This window comes from Callospermophilus lateralis, chromosome 13 (assembly GCF_048772815.1).
Source record: "Callospermophilus lateralis isolate mCalLat2 chromosome 13, mCalLat2.hap1, whole genome shotgun sequence".
Taxonomy (NCBI): domain Eukaryota; kingdom Metazoa; phylum Chordata; class Mammalia; order Rodentia; family Sciuridae; genus Callospermophilus; species Callospermophilus lateralis.
In genome coordinates, this window is record NC_135317.1 from 93,101,461 (window position 1) to 93,115,874 (window position 14,414).

General features: G+C 35.8%; 1 protein-coding gene across 1 annotated transcript in view; it reads right to left on the reverse strand.

Moving 5' to 3' along the window:
* Positions 1-14,414, reverse strand: part of Hmcn1 (hemicentin 1) — a 397,169-nt gene that overhangs the window by 63,338 nt on the left and 319,417 nt on the right. Inside the window, exons 69-78 of the mRNA XM_076872754.2 lie at positions 13,285-13,481; positions 10,704-10,785; positions 9,167-9,303; positions 6,692-6,833; positions 5,516-5,660; positions 5,012-5,139; positions 4,548-4,704; positions 2,073-2,194; positions 1,705-1,869; positions 3-110 (exon numbers count right to left, since the gene is read on the reverse strand). Of these exons, the coding sequence (XP_076728869.1) occupies positions 3-110; positions 1,705-1,869; positions 2,073-2,194; positions 4,548-4,704; positions 5,012-5,139; positions 5,516-5,660; positions 6,692-6,833; positions 9,167-9,303; positions 10,704-10,785; positions 13,285-13,481 (1,383 nt within the window). The remainder of the gene's footprint in view (positions 1-2; positions 111-1,704; positions 1,870-2,072; positions 2,195-4,547; positions 4,705-5,011; positions 5,140-5,515; positions 5,661-6,691; positions 6,834-9,166; positions 9,304-10,703; positions 10,786-13,284; positions 13,482-14,414) is intronic.

Genomic DNA, 14,414 nt, shown 5'->3' on the forward strand with positions numbered 1-14,414 from the left:
ACCTTGGACACGAAGGGTCACATGTCGGTGTGCAGAACCAGCTGCATTCCTAGCAACACAAGTATATCTTCCAGCATGATTTAATTGGGTGGAAAATATTTCAATTGCTCCTAAGTAGGAAAAAGTTTTAACGTATAGTATATCTTTGTTCTTCTAGTTCAACAAATTGTCTCCCCGCTCCATACCTAGCATAGCAATGCTGGGCTTATATTCATACCTATCCCCTGAAGTGTCTCATATCGTTCTTTTTTTATTATTAACAGGTTTATTGAGGCATACTTTACATCAGAGCCACCCATTTAAATGCACAATTTGATGATTTTTATTATATTTACAGATTTTGTAATTATCAGTATCACTTTAGAATATTTCCATCCCCCAAAACGAATCCTGATATTTATTTATAGTCACTCCCTGCTCCAGCCCCAACCCTAGACCACTAAGAATCCATTTTCTGCTTTTACAGATTGTCTTTTCTAAACACTTTATGTAAGTGGAATTCTATACCAGGTTATCTTTTATGTTTGCCTGTTTTCACTGTGAACATGAAGTTTTTGAGGTTCATAAGTTGTAGCATGTAGTGATATTTTGTTAAGTTTCATTGCTTGATATGGGCATACCACATTTTGTTTATCCATCCACTAGTTAATGAACATTGTAATCGTTTAAAAAAAAATTTTTTTAACTGTCAACGGACCTTTATTTTACTTATTTATATGCAGTGCTGAGAATTGAACCCAGTGCCTCACACGTGCTAAGCAAGCATTCTACCATTGAGCTACAACCCCAGCCCTTGTAATTGTTTTTTGACTACTGTGCATGAAGCTCTATGAAGATCTGTATACATGTCTTTGTGTAGACAAATGGTTTCATATCTCTTGGGTAGACATCTAGGAATGGGGTTTCTGGGTTTATGGTAACTATGTTTCACATTAAGAAAGTTCTAAACTGTTCTCTTAGCAAAGTACTTGGTGATTATGCTGGAGGTTAAAGAGCTTCTATTTTATGATTTGAATTGCTACCCATGTATATAGGTTTCTGAGACAACTAAAAAATATTTTGCCATAAAAGTTGCAGCCTGAGATGCGACAGCTACCACCACTATCAAAAATAGTAAATTACAGGACTTAGCATCCAACCTTTCCTGTCCTGAATTCTAAAAACATTGAAAGCTAGAACCCTAATTTTTAGTCTCTGAAACTTATTAAAGTACATAGCCTGTGTTAGGGACTCAATGTTTAAACAAAATATTTTTTAAAAATTTGTAGTTGTAGATGTACTCAATACCTTTATTTTGTTTATTTAGTTTTTTATGTGGTGATGGGGATCAAACCCAGTGCCTCATGCATGCAAGGCAAGTGCTCTATCACTGAGCCACAACTCCACCCATAAACAAACATTTTTTTTACTTCACAAGTAAGGAGAAGATTGGCTAAATATTGGGTTAAGCATACATGCACATATATACCAGTGAGCAGGCTTATTATATTCAGATTAATTGAAGTATTAATTTTTCCCTGGACCCCTTTTTCCTTCTCTTTTCCCTAGCTCTCCTTCCTACTTGAACTGTATTTTTCCAGAAGCATCAGTTTAGCAATGTAGGCAGATTTAATATTTTATTCTGTGGCAACAAAAGTCCAGGGAAGCCCACCCAGAAATAATTAACCCAATTGATAAATGTGAAATCACTGAGCTTGGTCCTACCTGAGGACAGAATTCGATAGCCATCTCCCCTGGGAAGCAGTCTAATACCATTTTTGGTCCAGTGAATTGAGGGAAGTGGAACTCCCGAAGCTGTGCAGGTTATTACTGCTGGGGCCTGTCTGGTTACCAGGAATTCTGTAGGCTCATCAGCTATGGAAGGTGGAACTAGAACAATAACAACAGAAAGAAAGAAAACCACACAGTTCCAACCCTCACACATTTCTAAAACCTATTTATCTCCACCCTGGTCCTTCTGCTCTGAAAGTGAATGTTAGGTAAGTAGAGAAGGAAGCCCTTTTGTGAAGAAGTAGAATGATGAAGTGAAACCATCCTAATAACTTCCTATCCCTTTGCTAGGCTCGTCCTACCTTGGACAATGAGGTCCACGGTCCTCTGGTCTGCCCCGGCATCGTTTGTCACTGTACACTCGTAGGTTGCAGTGTCATCCACAGAAGGGGAAATGATTACTAGTGAACCCGAAGACAGCAGCCTAGAAGAGAGATTTTCAGGCATGAGATCCTGTGCATCAGTTTCTATATAGTTTTCCAATTGGTTCCCCCCAGGGAACTGTGTTGGTAGTAGAAGGAAACACAACTCCTCCTTCATATTAAAATGAGCATCATTTATTTGATGCATGCTTTGTGTATTTAAGTTTAATTATATATGGCAAGGAGTCTCAAACATAATATTGATGGGAAGCAGTTGGCTGGAAGGATTGCCTGAAGAGGGAAGCTTGGATTTTCTGAATTCATATATCATGATTGACCTTGGTCTCCAAGGAGAAATACAATGTAATGAGCACATTGATGACAATCACTATTTAAGGGGCCTTGACTATATTCCTGGCCCAATCTGAAATGCACTACATAATTATTTCTAAACTTCACAATAACTTTGCAGATTGGTATTATATTATTTCTACTGACAAATGTGTAACTACAGGTCTGTCTCATTCTTTTCTGTACTTCACATGTCTCTTTACATGTGATGGCTATCTTGGACATGAATAATACATACAAAGTGTGTGTGTATGTGTTCATGCAAACACAAACCTCCCATACAGTGTGTGTATGTACACACACACGCACAACACAGTATGCACATACATGTATGGTGCCTGTATGCATTGTGATATATACACACACATATAACACACATAGCATGTATGTCTATATATCTCAGTAGTCTTTTTCTTAGCCTTAAATCAAAACTAAAACAATACAGATCACTTCAAAAGTTTTAGAGGTTTAGTAAATATACATACATGTTTTAAGTCTAATTGGCTATTTTTATGTCTTTTTCTTTTTCTTTTTTTTTGTACTAGGGATTGAATCCAGGGGCATTTAACCACTGAACCAGCCTTTTTAGTTTTTATTTTGAGACAGAATCTTGCTAAGTTGTGTAGGGCCTTGCTAAGTTGCTGAAGATGGCCTTGAACTAGTGATCCTCCTGCCACAGCCTCCCAAGTCACTGGGACTACAGGCGAGTGCCACCATTTTCATATTTCAAACTGTCCACTGATAGAATATAAGTTATGTGGTTTAATGGAAACATATTTTCCATGAAACGGATACTTAAAGTTACTAAGTTCACCTGCCCAAATAGAGACAAATAGAGATGACAGAATTTCAGTAAATCAGAAATGACTTCTGTAAAAGTAGAACCACAAGAGCGTTTGTTTTTGGCTCTATAGCGAACCCTTTGACAGGATAACTGCCTTATTAGCTCAAGTGAGATAAAAGAAATGATGCTTACCTAACCAGAAAATCCCAGTGATTTAAAATTTAGCCTTTAAAAAACATATTGCCATATTACGAGTTATGTCAGTAAAGCTGGAAAAATGCAAAAATGTTGGAGAAAATGCTGTTTTTTTCCTCCCCACTCAAGCTGCCAAATATCTAAATTGTATTTTAAGGTATAAAATTTGATTTTTATTCTAGAGCTTGTATTTACTTTTACAGAGTATTTTTCTTTTATATCAAATGGTGCTTGTATCCTTTGTCTTTATAAAATTTCAAAAGGTGCTAAATAAGTAAAGCGGGATTAAAAATCTAATCCTATAGACCTTGCTGACAGTCATCCACAGGGTTTGTGTACAGAAAAGTTGCATCTTTAATTCAGAAAAAGATTTTCAGTTGTGAAATTAGTTCCACATTAAGGTAAAATATTTTCTACATATCAGCTTTCTTCAAACTATGTGTTTATTATGCCCCCATTTAAAGAGTTAAAATGTTAGTTCTTTTAAAAAATTATGTTTCTAACTAATAGGTATGGAAGGTAGAACTAGAACAATAAAAACAGAAAGAAAGAAAATGACACAGTTCCAACCCTCACACATTTCTAAAACCTATTTATCTCCACCCTGGTCCTTCTGCTCTGAAAGTGAATGTTAGGTAAGTAGAGAAGGAGAAGAATAATTATTTTACCACATTTGTTAAGTGAAATAAGTCAGGCACAGGAAGAAAATCCTGCATGTTCTCCCTTACATGTGGAAGATAAAAAAGTTGATCACGTAGAAGTAGAAAATAAAATAATGGTTACCAGAGCCTGGAGAGGAGTCGGGGAGGCAGGTGCAGAGAAGATGTTTAATGGATACAGAAGTGTAGTTTAAAAGGAGGAATATGGCTGACAACACTTAATTGAATATTTCAAGAGCTAGAAGATTTTGAATGTACCCAATACAAAGAAATTACATATGTCTGAAGTGATCGATAGGCCAGTTACCCTGATCTGATCATCATCCATTGTATATATGGATTGAAATGTCACATTGTACCCTATAAATACATACAATTACTATGTGTCAACTAAATATAAAATATATTAAAATAAGTTATTCTTACCTGTATGAATTCTGATTTTGATCCACATTAAGAAGATGCCCATTTTTCCTCCAATTGATTGATGGTTTTGGTATTCCGGTCGCCTCACAAGCCAGAGTAACTTGGACATTTACTGTTACAGTTATGTTGGTAGGACCCGGAGCAATGGACGGAGGAACTAAAACAATGTCACCAAATAAAAAGAAAACACTTTCAACAAGTAGTAACCATTCAGTTCTACTGAACTGAAATTAGTCATTAGTAACTTGTCTCACAGTTACAAACAAACAAGGCTCTGTTAATTTAAATAGTGTTGTGTTGACATTAGCCACAGTGAGGAGAAAACATGCACCTTGACTATTCAAAATACAATGTGATATGCATAAATAGTTTTTGATGGCAAGGTCTTCATGAGCTCAATAGAACAGGTTAGCAAAAAAGCATTTGACCCAAAGTCTGGATGTTGTATATCAACCCATATTTACCATGGACCTGTAAATCTATGCGCCTACGGTCTGTTCCAGCAGCATTGGTAGCCATACACAAATATCGCCCCGTGTCGGTGACATGTGCTGATTGAATGTGAAGGAATCCATTTTCCAATATGGAGTATCTATATGAAAGATCACAAGTGAGGTCTCCCAATTCAGCCTTTTTTGATTATTTACATTTTGACAGAGGACAGTTTTAACAATGGTGATGTCCATTTTCAGTCTTTGTTTTCTGTTTCTGATGACATATATTTATAATAACCTTGGTGGCAGAAAAGAATACCATACAAAGACACACAGAAGATGGGTTTGGGTTTGTGAATGGACTGTAGTCATAAAGCAGACCTGAGTTAGGAATTTAAAAATACTAAATTTTGATTCTTATATTAGGATAAAAAGACTAATTCTGAACATAATAAGACCAAAATATGCATTAGAAGATGATTTAAAGATGTATATTTCAGTTCTTACAGAACTCTTCCTTTCCAGAGCTGTTACCTTGCATGATTCCCAGCTAGAACAGCTCCATCCTTTCTCCATGTTATCCTCGGGGTTGGCACACCTTCAGCGGAGCATTCCAGAACAGTTGACTTATTTAAGAGAATGACGAGACTCTGGGAGCCACCCTTGATGTTTGGAGGGACTGAACAAGAGAGACACATGAGAAGATTCAGTTGAACTGAAGACTATACTAAGAGTCTGAGATGGAATATGAGCCTTGCGTCAACGCTAATCTGGGTTAGTATAGGTAGAACCGAAGTTTAATTCCTAAGTCTTACTCAAGATACTCTGTTCAAAAATAAAGAATAGATGGGGAGGAAGATTTTAAAATCCCTGATATGGAGTATAAGATCTGGCTTTCTGGGAGAGAGAACTGAACAAAAAATCAGCTCTAGTCTGGTGTAAATTAAAGATGATATTTCTTATTTCTCTTTGGCCAAATAATGGTCCGAGAATGTTAACACTGGAACAACTTCATTTTAAATGAAGAACAGAAAGTGGGCTGTTTTAATGAAAAGCACATCTGTGGTTAATCTTGCAAGTCTTAGAACATGTATTTTATTAATTATTGAGTTCATGTGGGAATAGAAATCCTGAATTTTAATTTTAGCATTAGAGATATTACTTGTGTGGGTCACCAGATATGCTGTAAAGTCCATATATTAAAAGTCCAATGGGACTGTTTTGGGGAAAAGCCTAAATTATCTAGCTGAATTTTGGCAAGTTTTGCTATTTAAATATCACATTGAAGAAAATTACAGTAGTATGGCAGTATTTAAGAAAATTATAGTCCTTGTACATATATAGTATACTCTCAAGCCACCATCAATAACAGTGAATAAAATGATGAGCCATTTGTCATCCAGAGGTTCAGTGTATGGACACTCTCAATGACTCTGATTTGAATGATGCAAAACATCTGGATCTGCTAATAACAACTGGATATATACACATTATCTTTTAAGATGGAGTAATGTAGCCCTAATTATGTTTTTCTGAAACTAAGTTAATTTGCAATGTACCCCTAATACAAGTACTACATGTTGTCTTTTTCAAAATAAATAACATAACCACAAGGATTCAGTTTGTATGCTCATGAAAAAAAAATCATCTCTTTGAAATGCCTGAGGTTAAATTTTTAAATTGTGAAAAAGTGAATAATGTTTCACTTACCATTCACAGTGAGAATAAATTCTCTTGTGGTCTTTCCTGCAATGTTGCTGGCAACACAGGTATAATTGGCAGTGTCACCTAGGTCTGCATTGTTAATTTGCAAGTATCTCCCTCCAGATAGGATTCGCACTCGAGGTGTTGCCTGGATTCAGCAAGAAAAATTTATCATTAAAATGTCAGGAAAAGAGACATTTTGGTTGAGCCTCTCAGAGCTCTCAAGCTTGTGCCTTTTTTTAAAAAAAAAACTGGAATCACTAGTTGTGACAGTTTTACCATGTGGGGACATCCTGCCCCAAATCTAAGATAAAGCATGCAGAGTTGAGATTCAGAGAATGGACACACATGCTTTGATATGTACTTAAAGACCTCTATGAAGCTCTTTCTCCTGTATCTTCAATCTCTCTCTTTCAGCAAATAAATATGTACAAATCTCTATTTAAAGAAGAGTCCAGGGTTGGGGTTTTAACTCAGTGGTAGAGCCCTTGCCTAGCATGTGTGAGGCACTGGATTAAAGTCTTGGCACCACATTAAAGTAATAATAATAAATTATTGTATCCATCTGCAACTAAAACTATTTAAAAATATATTCTACACTCCCTTCTACTTCCTTTCCCTCCACTGACTCCTCAAACAATGGTAACTTGCTTCTTACTTCAATTCCTCTGTTGCAGAACCACTGTCCATATCTTGAGTCACCTCTGTGTTGTCAAAGCCAAGGGACACAATGTTATTTAGATATTATGTGCCTTTTCTTATCTGTTTCTTCTTTGGTTGGCTTTCATGACACAAGTGTCTCCTGCTTTTGATCCCAGGCTCACTGAGTCCCCCCCCCCTTAGTCCCCTTCATTTCTCTTCTTTCTTTGCTCACCTTGTAATTGTCAGTACTGTTGAAGGCTTTGTTCTCATTTCACGGTCCAACCACATACAAACAGAACTTCCCCAATAGGTTATACCAAGAGGACCACCACATCAAAGATGTTTTATTTTAAGGAAATATGGAATATTACATCACATTTTTTGTTGAAATATGAACTCATATTTTTAGTGATTTCTGAAATTTCCTTGGATTGTAGATAAGTAAATAAAACTCAAAATGACTAAACCTGAACTCTTCATTTTTTTCTCACTAACAGGCTTACCCTTTCCCAGTAATGACATCACTTGGTTCTATCTGGAATCAGTGTGGACTTCATCATCAATACTCATCAAGTCCTGCCCTTAACTTCCAATGGTCTGGGGTGAAATGTACACGTGGGAGATGGGACTATGGAGGCTAAGTCAGACCACGAAGGACCTCGTGAGTTAAGCTTAACTAGAATCCTGAAAACCATAGGGAACCATCAGATTTTAATAAAGGTTTATTTCAGCTGTACCAACTAGCCTGCAGTCCCTGGAACAGAAGCATTCATTCCTTTTGTTGTTAGGACTTTGGACGCACCATTGCCCATGATTGGAACCTCTTCTTTCTACCCCAATACATATCTGTTCTTTGAAAGTGAATTGCCCATTTCTAAGAGGCTGCCCTGTGCTCTTCCTTACCCTTCAGCCTGGGTTGTGTGTTTCTCCTCTCTTGCTTCTAGTCCTCCAACATATAATTCATCAGTAGTATCCACTCTATAATCTTTGATTTACCTCTTTGTCTTTTCAGACAGTCTGTGATCTCCTTGAAGGTCAACACTACTGTGTCAATCTTAGTGCCTAGCATTATAGTAGGCACACAATAAATAAAAACAGCTGGGTTCAGTGACATACAGCATGTCTCAGTGTATAAATAACTCTCAATGTGGTTTGGTAGTGGCAAAAGTCATTATGCATTAGATTTGGGAGGACATAGAATCTTTTTATAATTAACTGCTGGCAACACACAGTGTAAAACAATAGGTTATGCTAACAGGATGAGTAAGAACAATGAAAAGGAAGAAAAAAATGGTAAGTAACTACTGGGATGCAGACAGAGGGTTTAGAGTCAAAGGTTTTAGCCAATTCTAAAAGGCACTAAGGATCCTGGGCTGAGATGCTCTTGAGAGCAGACAGACATCATCTAGGTGGGAAACCTTAGAGAATGTGTAACTATGTTGTTCAAGGATTCTAGTGCAAGTCATCTGGTATCTAGGGGTGTAGATCTTTGGGATCCAGGTTTAGATCAGGAAAATTCAGTAACTGTTTCACCCTAGACACTTGGCAGGATAGATTATTTCTTTTGAGACTCTGATGGTTTCTTCCTTCTCAGGTAAACAAATAGCACAGAGTTTCAAATGGGCTCCAGGAGATATATGCACAGGTCAATTTCCAGAGTGCCATGAATCTAACTATCTTTCTTTTGATCCATAATCAACTATTAAGCAAAGACTAAGAAATCATGTGTGCTGGCCTTAGCAATGTTGACTACTTGGTAGTGATGTTTTTTGGTTTTGACTATCTAGTAAAGACTCCACAGCTTTTGAATGAATCTGTAGAGTTTAGCGAAAGATTTACCTGTAACTTCTCTCTGTTTTTGAGCCACATAATCACAGGTGGGGGTACTGCGTCCGATTTGCATTCCAGTGTCACTTGTCTGTTCCGTAACACAGTGAAATCCTGGGGCTCATCAGTTCCGGCGATATTAGGGGGTACTGGGAATAGGAACAACGCATCAAAGGCTTTCAATAAACAAGATGTAAAATGATCTAATCTATCAGTAGCCAATAAATGTTAGTTTTGCTATATGAAATAAGAGGCATAAATTTAAAACATTATTCTTTGAATTTACAGTGCAGATAATTACAATGGAACTGTTTTAAACTTAGGTAAAACTTTTGCTTAGATTGAGCAATGAATCCTTAAAACAATTACATAAATGATAGAATAAGTAATATAATCATATTATTGTTACCATGTGATAAACTGAAGCACCAAGGGATCCCTTTGCCAGGTTCTAATTTTCTTTGAACATTAGATCTAACATTATCAAATTGGGAACTTCCCATCATAATAAACAAAAATGGATATGCTTTCCTTGATACACAGAAATATATGTTTATGAGCTTATGGACAGAATTTATATGTCAATTAATGACAGGTCTCATTTGTGTGGGGGGATGGGAGGAGAAACTTAAATCCCAGAGAGTGTGCACTATCATTTAGGCTATTAAATGAAACAAAGACCTTCTGTTTAGTTTCAAACAATCTGCCTCATGGAAAGTAAATTCAATTTTGATATAAAAGTAGTTTTGGAGAGAGGCTCATTGACACAAATATTCCAGAAAGTAATTAGGTAAATAAGTTTCAAAATCCTTAAAAGCATGTGTGTGTACAGATGTGTGTGTATGTGTGTACAGATGCATGTGGGTGTGTGTAACCAAGCAAGTGCATTTACAGAGATTTCTCAAAATAAAAGGAATGGGCTAAGATTGTTGTCACTGTTGATGAAAATAGAGAAACTGTCTAAATATTTAAAAATAAGATATAAAGTAGGACACTATGCAGTCACTGAAAATGATGCCATAATGTTTATTAACATAGGTGCATGTCAATCATATCATTAGTTGACATAAAAAGCAACTCAAATACTGTATTCTGAATCATCACATTTGTCTTTAAAGAGACTGGGCCTTGGTACATTGCTTAGGCTGACCTGGAATGCCTGGACATCCTCCTGTCCATCCTTCAAGTAACAACAGGCGCAAAACTGGTTCAGATTATATTTTGTAATAAACATTTACCAGCAAAAACATTGTATCTTTGCATGGTGAGATTAAGGATAATTATTTTTCATTATTATAATTTATATATATTACTTTAAATCAGTGATATGAATTATTTGTGCAGGAACAAGACAAATAAGTCAAAAACCCATTGAACTACCCCCAAAGAGCACTTAACCATTCAAATAAAAAAAATTGGATTTGTAAAATATGTATTTCTTCATTTCTAAACATATTTTAGTATGTGCTATAGAATTGACTGACATTGTACAGTCTGGCTTCTAATTAGGTGTGTGTATAAAACATGGACTTTTCTTTGCCAAATTTACCATGAACTCTCACTAAATATTCTTTATCATCATCTCCTGCAGGACTTGATGCTAAACACGTGTATCTTCCAGTATCTTCCACCTACAAAACCCAAATAAGCAAATTACAAAATGTTCACATGTGGCTTTGGTGATAAGAAAAATATAAACTAGAATGAATGTAATAATCACCATACAAAGCAAAACACAATTAAGAAAGCACAAGAATTAAAACAAACGATCTAACACAATTAGTGTTCTGAAACCGAGCACTGGTTGGCATCTCCATTATATGTAAACCTGTGTTTTAATGCGTTTCATTATTTGATCTAAAAATATCAGGAAAGAAAGGCATATATAAGACCTAGCACCATATAGTTGTTGAAGAAATAAATATTCACTGGCTTAAACTGCAGACTGAAAAGTTCAATTGCAGTCTTATTGAAGAAAATTAAATGTTATATTAAGTCATCAGATCAATAAAATATGAAGTTATTAAAATCAAACACATTAATGTCACATCTTAACTCTACCTTTGATATATAATGATGAAATAAAATGGTGATATTAAATTATTTGGTTGTATTTGGGGTCAGACTGACAGCACAATTTATTTTTTTAAATTTTTTTTTAGTTGTTGATGGACCTTGATTTTATTCACTTATTAATATGCAGTGCTGAGAATTGAATTGAACCCAGTGCCTCACACATGTGAGGCAAGCCTCTGCCACTGAGCCACAATCCCAGCCCCACAATCTATTCTTATCTGACTAAAAGCACAATCATTTCTTTAAAAATCCCCATGCATGGTCTCCACTACAAGTTAGTCTTGATTCATATGCTTGATAACATATGTGAAGAATATGTTAGAAAACAGATGTGCTACTATTGTAAAGAATCTATTTTGTAAAATTAGGAAAGTCCTGGAATCATTTCTTTTACTGCTTGAACATTCCTAGGACATTAGGATTTTAAAAGTTCTTGTATTTAAAATGGATACCATAGGTCACAGAAAACTTTCTGGTAAGCTGCAAAAACTCCTTAGAAAAAAATTAAGACTGGGATGTTTGGAAAAAAATACTTAAAGACATTTTAGAAGAACAATTATCATATACTATTTTGATTAAGAATTAAAAACTAATGTTCTATTTCCTGGAGAATAATTTTGGAATCTCTCATCACATCTTTAAAATCTTTAAAAGTAATTCTTCCCTACTAACCATTCACCCCATTGATGTTGTCCCCATCATTGTCTTGACTTGGCTGAATCCGAGTCATCATTAGTGGCTACTCTTCAATTTGCCTCTTCCAGACAACTTTTTCCTTTCTGGATACCCACAGTCATTATTTATAATGACAGTTCCTAAGGTGTGTTCTGCTAACAGGGAGTTTGAAAAAGGCAGATGTCTTTAGAGTAACATTTTGCAGAGTTGTTGACATGCACTACACCTCACAAGGAGAGAGAAAACAGTATACAATTCTCTAAACCAACTGGGTCATAGATTGGGTCCTCCTCCTCTTGGAATAATACATCACAGACCTGCTTTTCACAGACAGTATTTTAGGAAATTCTTGTCTCACACAATTTGGAATTTGCAAAGCATCCATTATGTACTAGGCATAACTATGTTGCAAAGAAATACACCAAAAGACAAAGGTCAGCTAAATAAGACACACATTGCTGTAACAGAGGTATGTACAAAATGCTATGAAGACACAGAGGAGCAAAGACATAAAGATCAGTCTTGGGACTTGATCATCTTTAACTTTCCCCTTCAACGCCATCTTGAATGGTTCTCTTATTGTTTCATATCTAATTCTACTGTATGCAATTTTACTTTCATTAGAGGGAGAACTTTTAAGGGTTTTGATTCAGTAAGTGGTTTGAAAGTTTAACCTGATTTTTTTTTCCCCCTCTCTGAGTTACTGCAACATGTGAATGGAGAGAAGAGCATGGAATGGAAGGCATGTGCACCACGATGCTAGGAATGCACTGTGCTGAGGTCCGCTGGTTTGGCTTTTGAATTCTACCCAGGACTAAGACCCAGCTCCGTCACTGAGAAACAGTGAGTACTTGGGAGAGAAGTACTTAACCTCTCTGTGCCCTATTTTGGATTCATAGAATGGTGTTGAAGACACTGCCTCACAGAGTTGTCAGGAGCGTGAGGGCTATACTATACTGAGTCCCCGGCTGAATATAGTATTTCTCTTTAATATATTCACATTTCAGATACATTTCCTTAAATGCAAACTAAAAGAACCAGCCTCATATGAATGCATGTTGGATTGCTTTCTGCTGGTTAGGTAAAGAGTGATATGGCAAATGTTAAGGGCTTTAGGAAACATATGAATGGAACCATGAAAACAAGAAAAGCTAACAAGAAGGTATGCTGTTTTCGTTAGAGTTTAATTTTAGATACCTCTTGTCTTCCTTCAAGTCATGTCTACCCAATCATGTCTATCACAGAAGCAATCCACCTTTGGTAAAATTGCAGTGTGATGTATGCAGATGTAATGATATAATTTATCAACAATTCTTGTATATTATCAAGTGAGAAGTTTAACCTAGGATAAACACAACTATATGAACTCTGATGCTTACCTGAGCACTAGAGATCTGAAGAACTGTTCCCCCTCCAAGAGTTTGCACCTGGTCTGTCTGTAGAAGGGGCCGGCCATCTTTCATCCAGGTAATTTTAGGGGCAGGAATTCCAGAAGCATTGCAGGCAAGTTCAAGTGGATTATTAACAATTATTGATATCTCCTCAGGTTTTCCAGATCCATTAATGTGAGGTGGCTCTATTTAAAAAGAATCAAAAATAATAACAAACTCCCCCCTGCTATTTGATAAACTACTGCTGATTAGAAAAACTTGGAAATCTGACTTAAATTTATGTTTATATAATATGAATTGATTAGGACACATAAATTGAAGTGATCATTCCTAGATGTCAGTAACCAAAATACATTCTCATTGACACTATTTCAAAAGGAATGGATCATACTCATGAGACATCATGAAGGAAACAGTAGCTCATTACAAGGTAGTTATATAGAACTCAGTTAATTAGGTCAGTCTTACTTCATTGTAAAGATTTGAAAGCAATAAAAACTAAACCATTTTAAAAAAAACATTTAGATAGCAAAAAGATCAGTAGAATAGAAGGGAAGGTAGGAGGGAAGGAAAAGGGGGAAATACTAGGGACCGAATTAGAGCAAATTATATCCCATGATTTTATAATTAATTTCAAAATGAATACTAATGTTATGCATAACTAAAAAAGAATAAAAACCCAAAAATGATTAAAAACTAAATCCATTTTGTAAATCCAGAAGTATTTAAACCTATTAAAGTGTTTTTGTACCTTTTAAACACTGATTCTGCAAAAGCAAAAGGTGAATATTATGCAATTTTGCTATTGTGTTTCTGATGTAGAATTTTGAGAGGAAATAATGACTTAAAGGATGAAAAAATAGCTACATTTGGAGAAGATTTCTGCACAGAACACATGTGTTGAGTCTGGACAGGAGTAATACTCTCTTTTGTTACTTCTACAATTACCTTCTTCAAGAGAAGGTTAAAGAATCCAAACATTGGGGGAACACATTAAGGTTCCTTAGACCAATTACTCCTAAGTTTATTCCCTTTAAAACAGGCTCCCCTATAGGAGAGACAGTAGAACAAATTGGGCAAACACAAAAACGGGCTCCCCTCACAATGATCATTCAAGT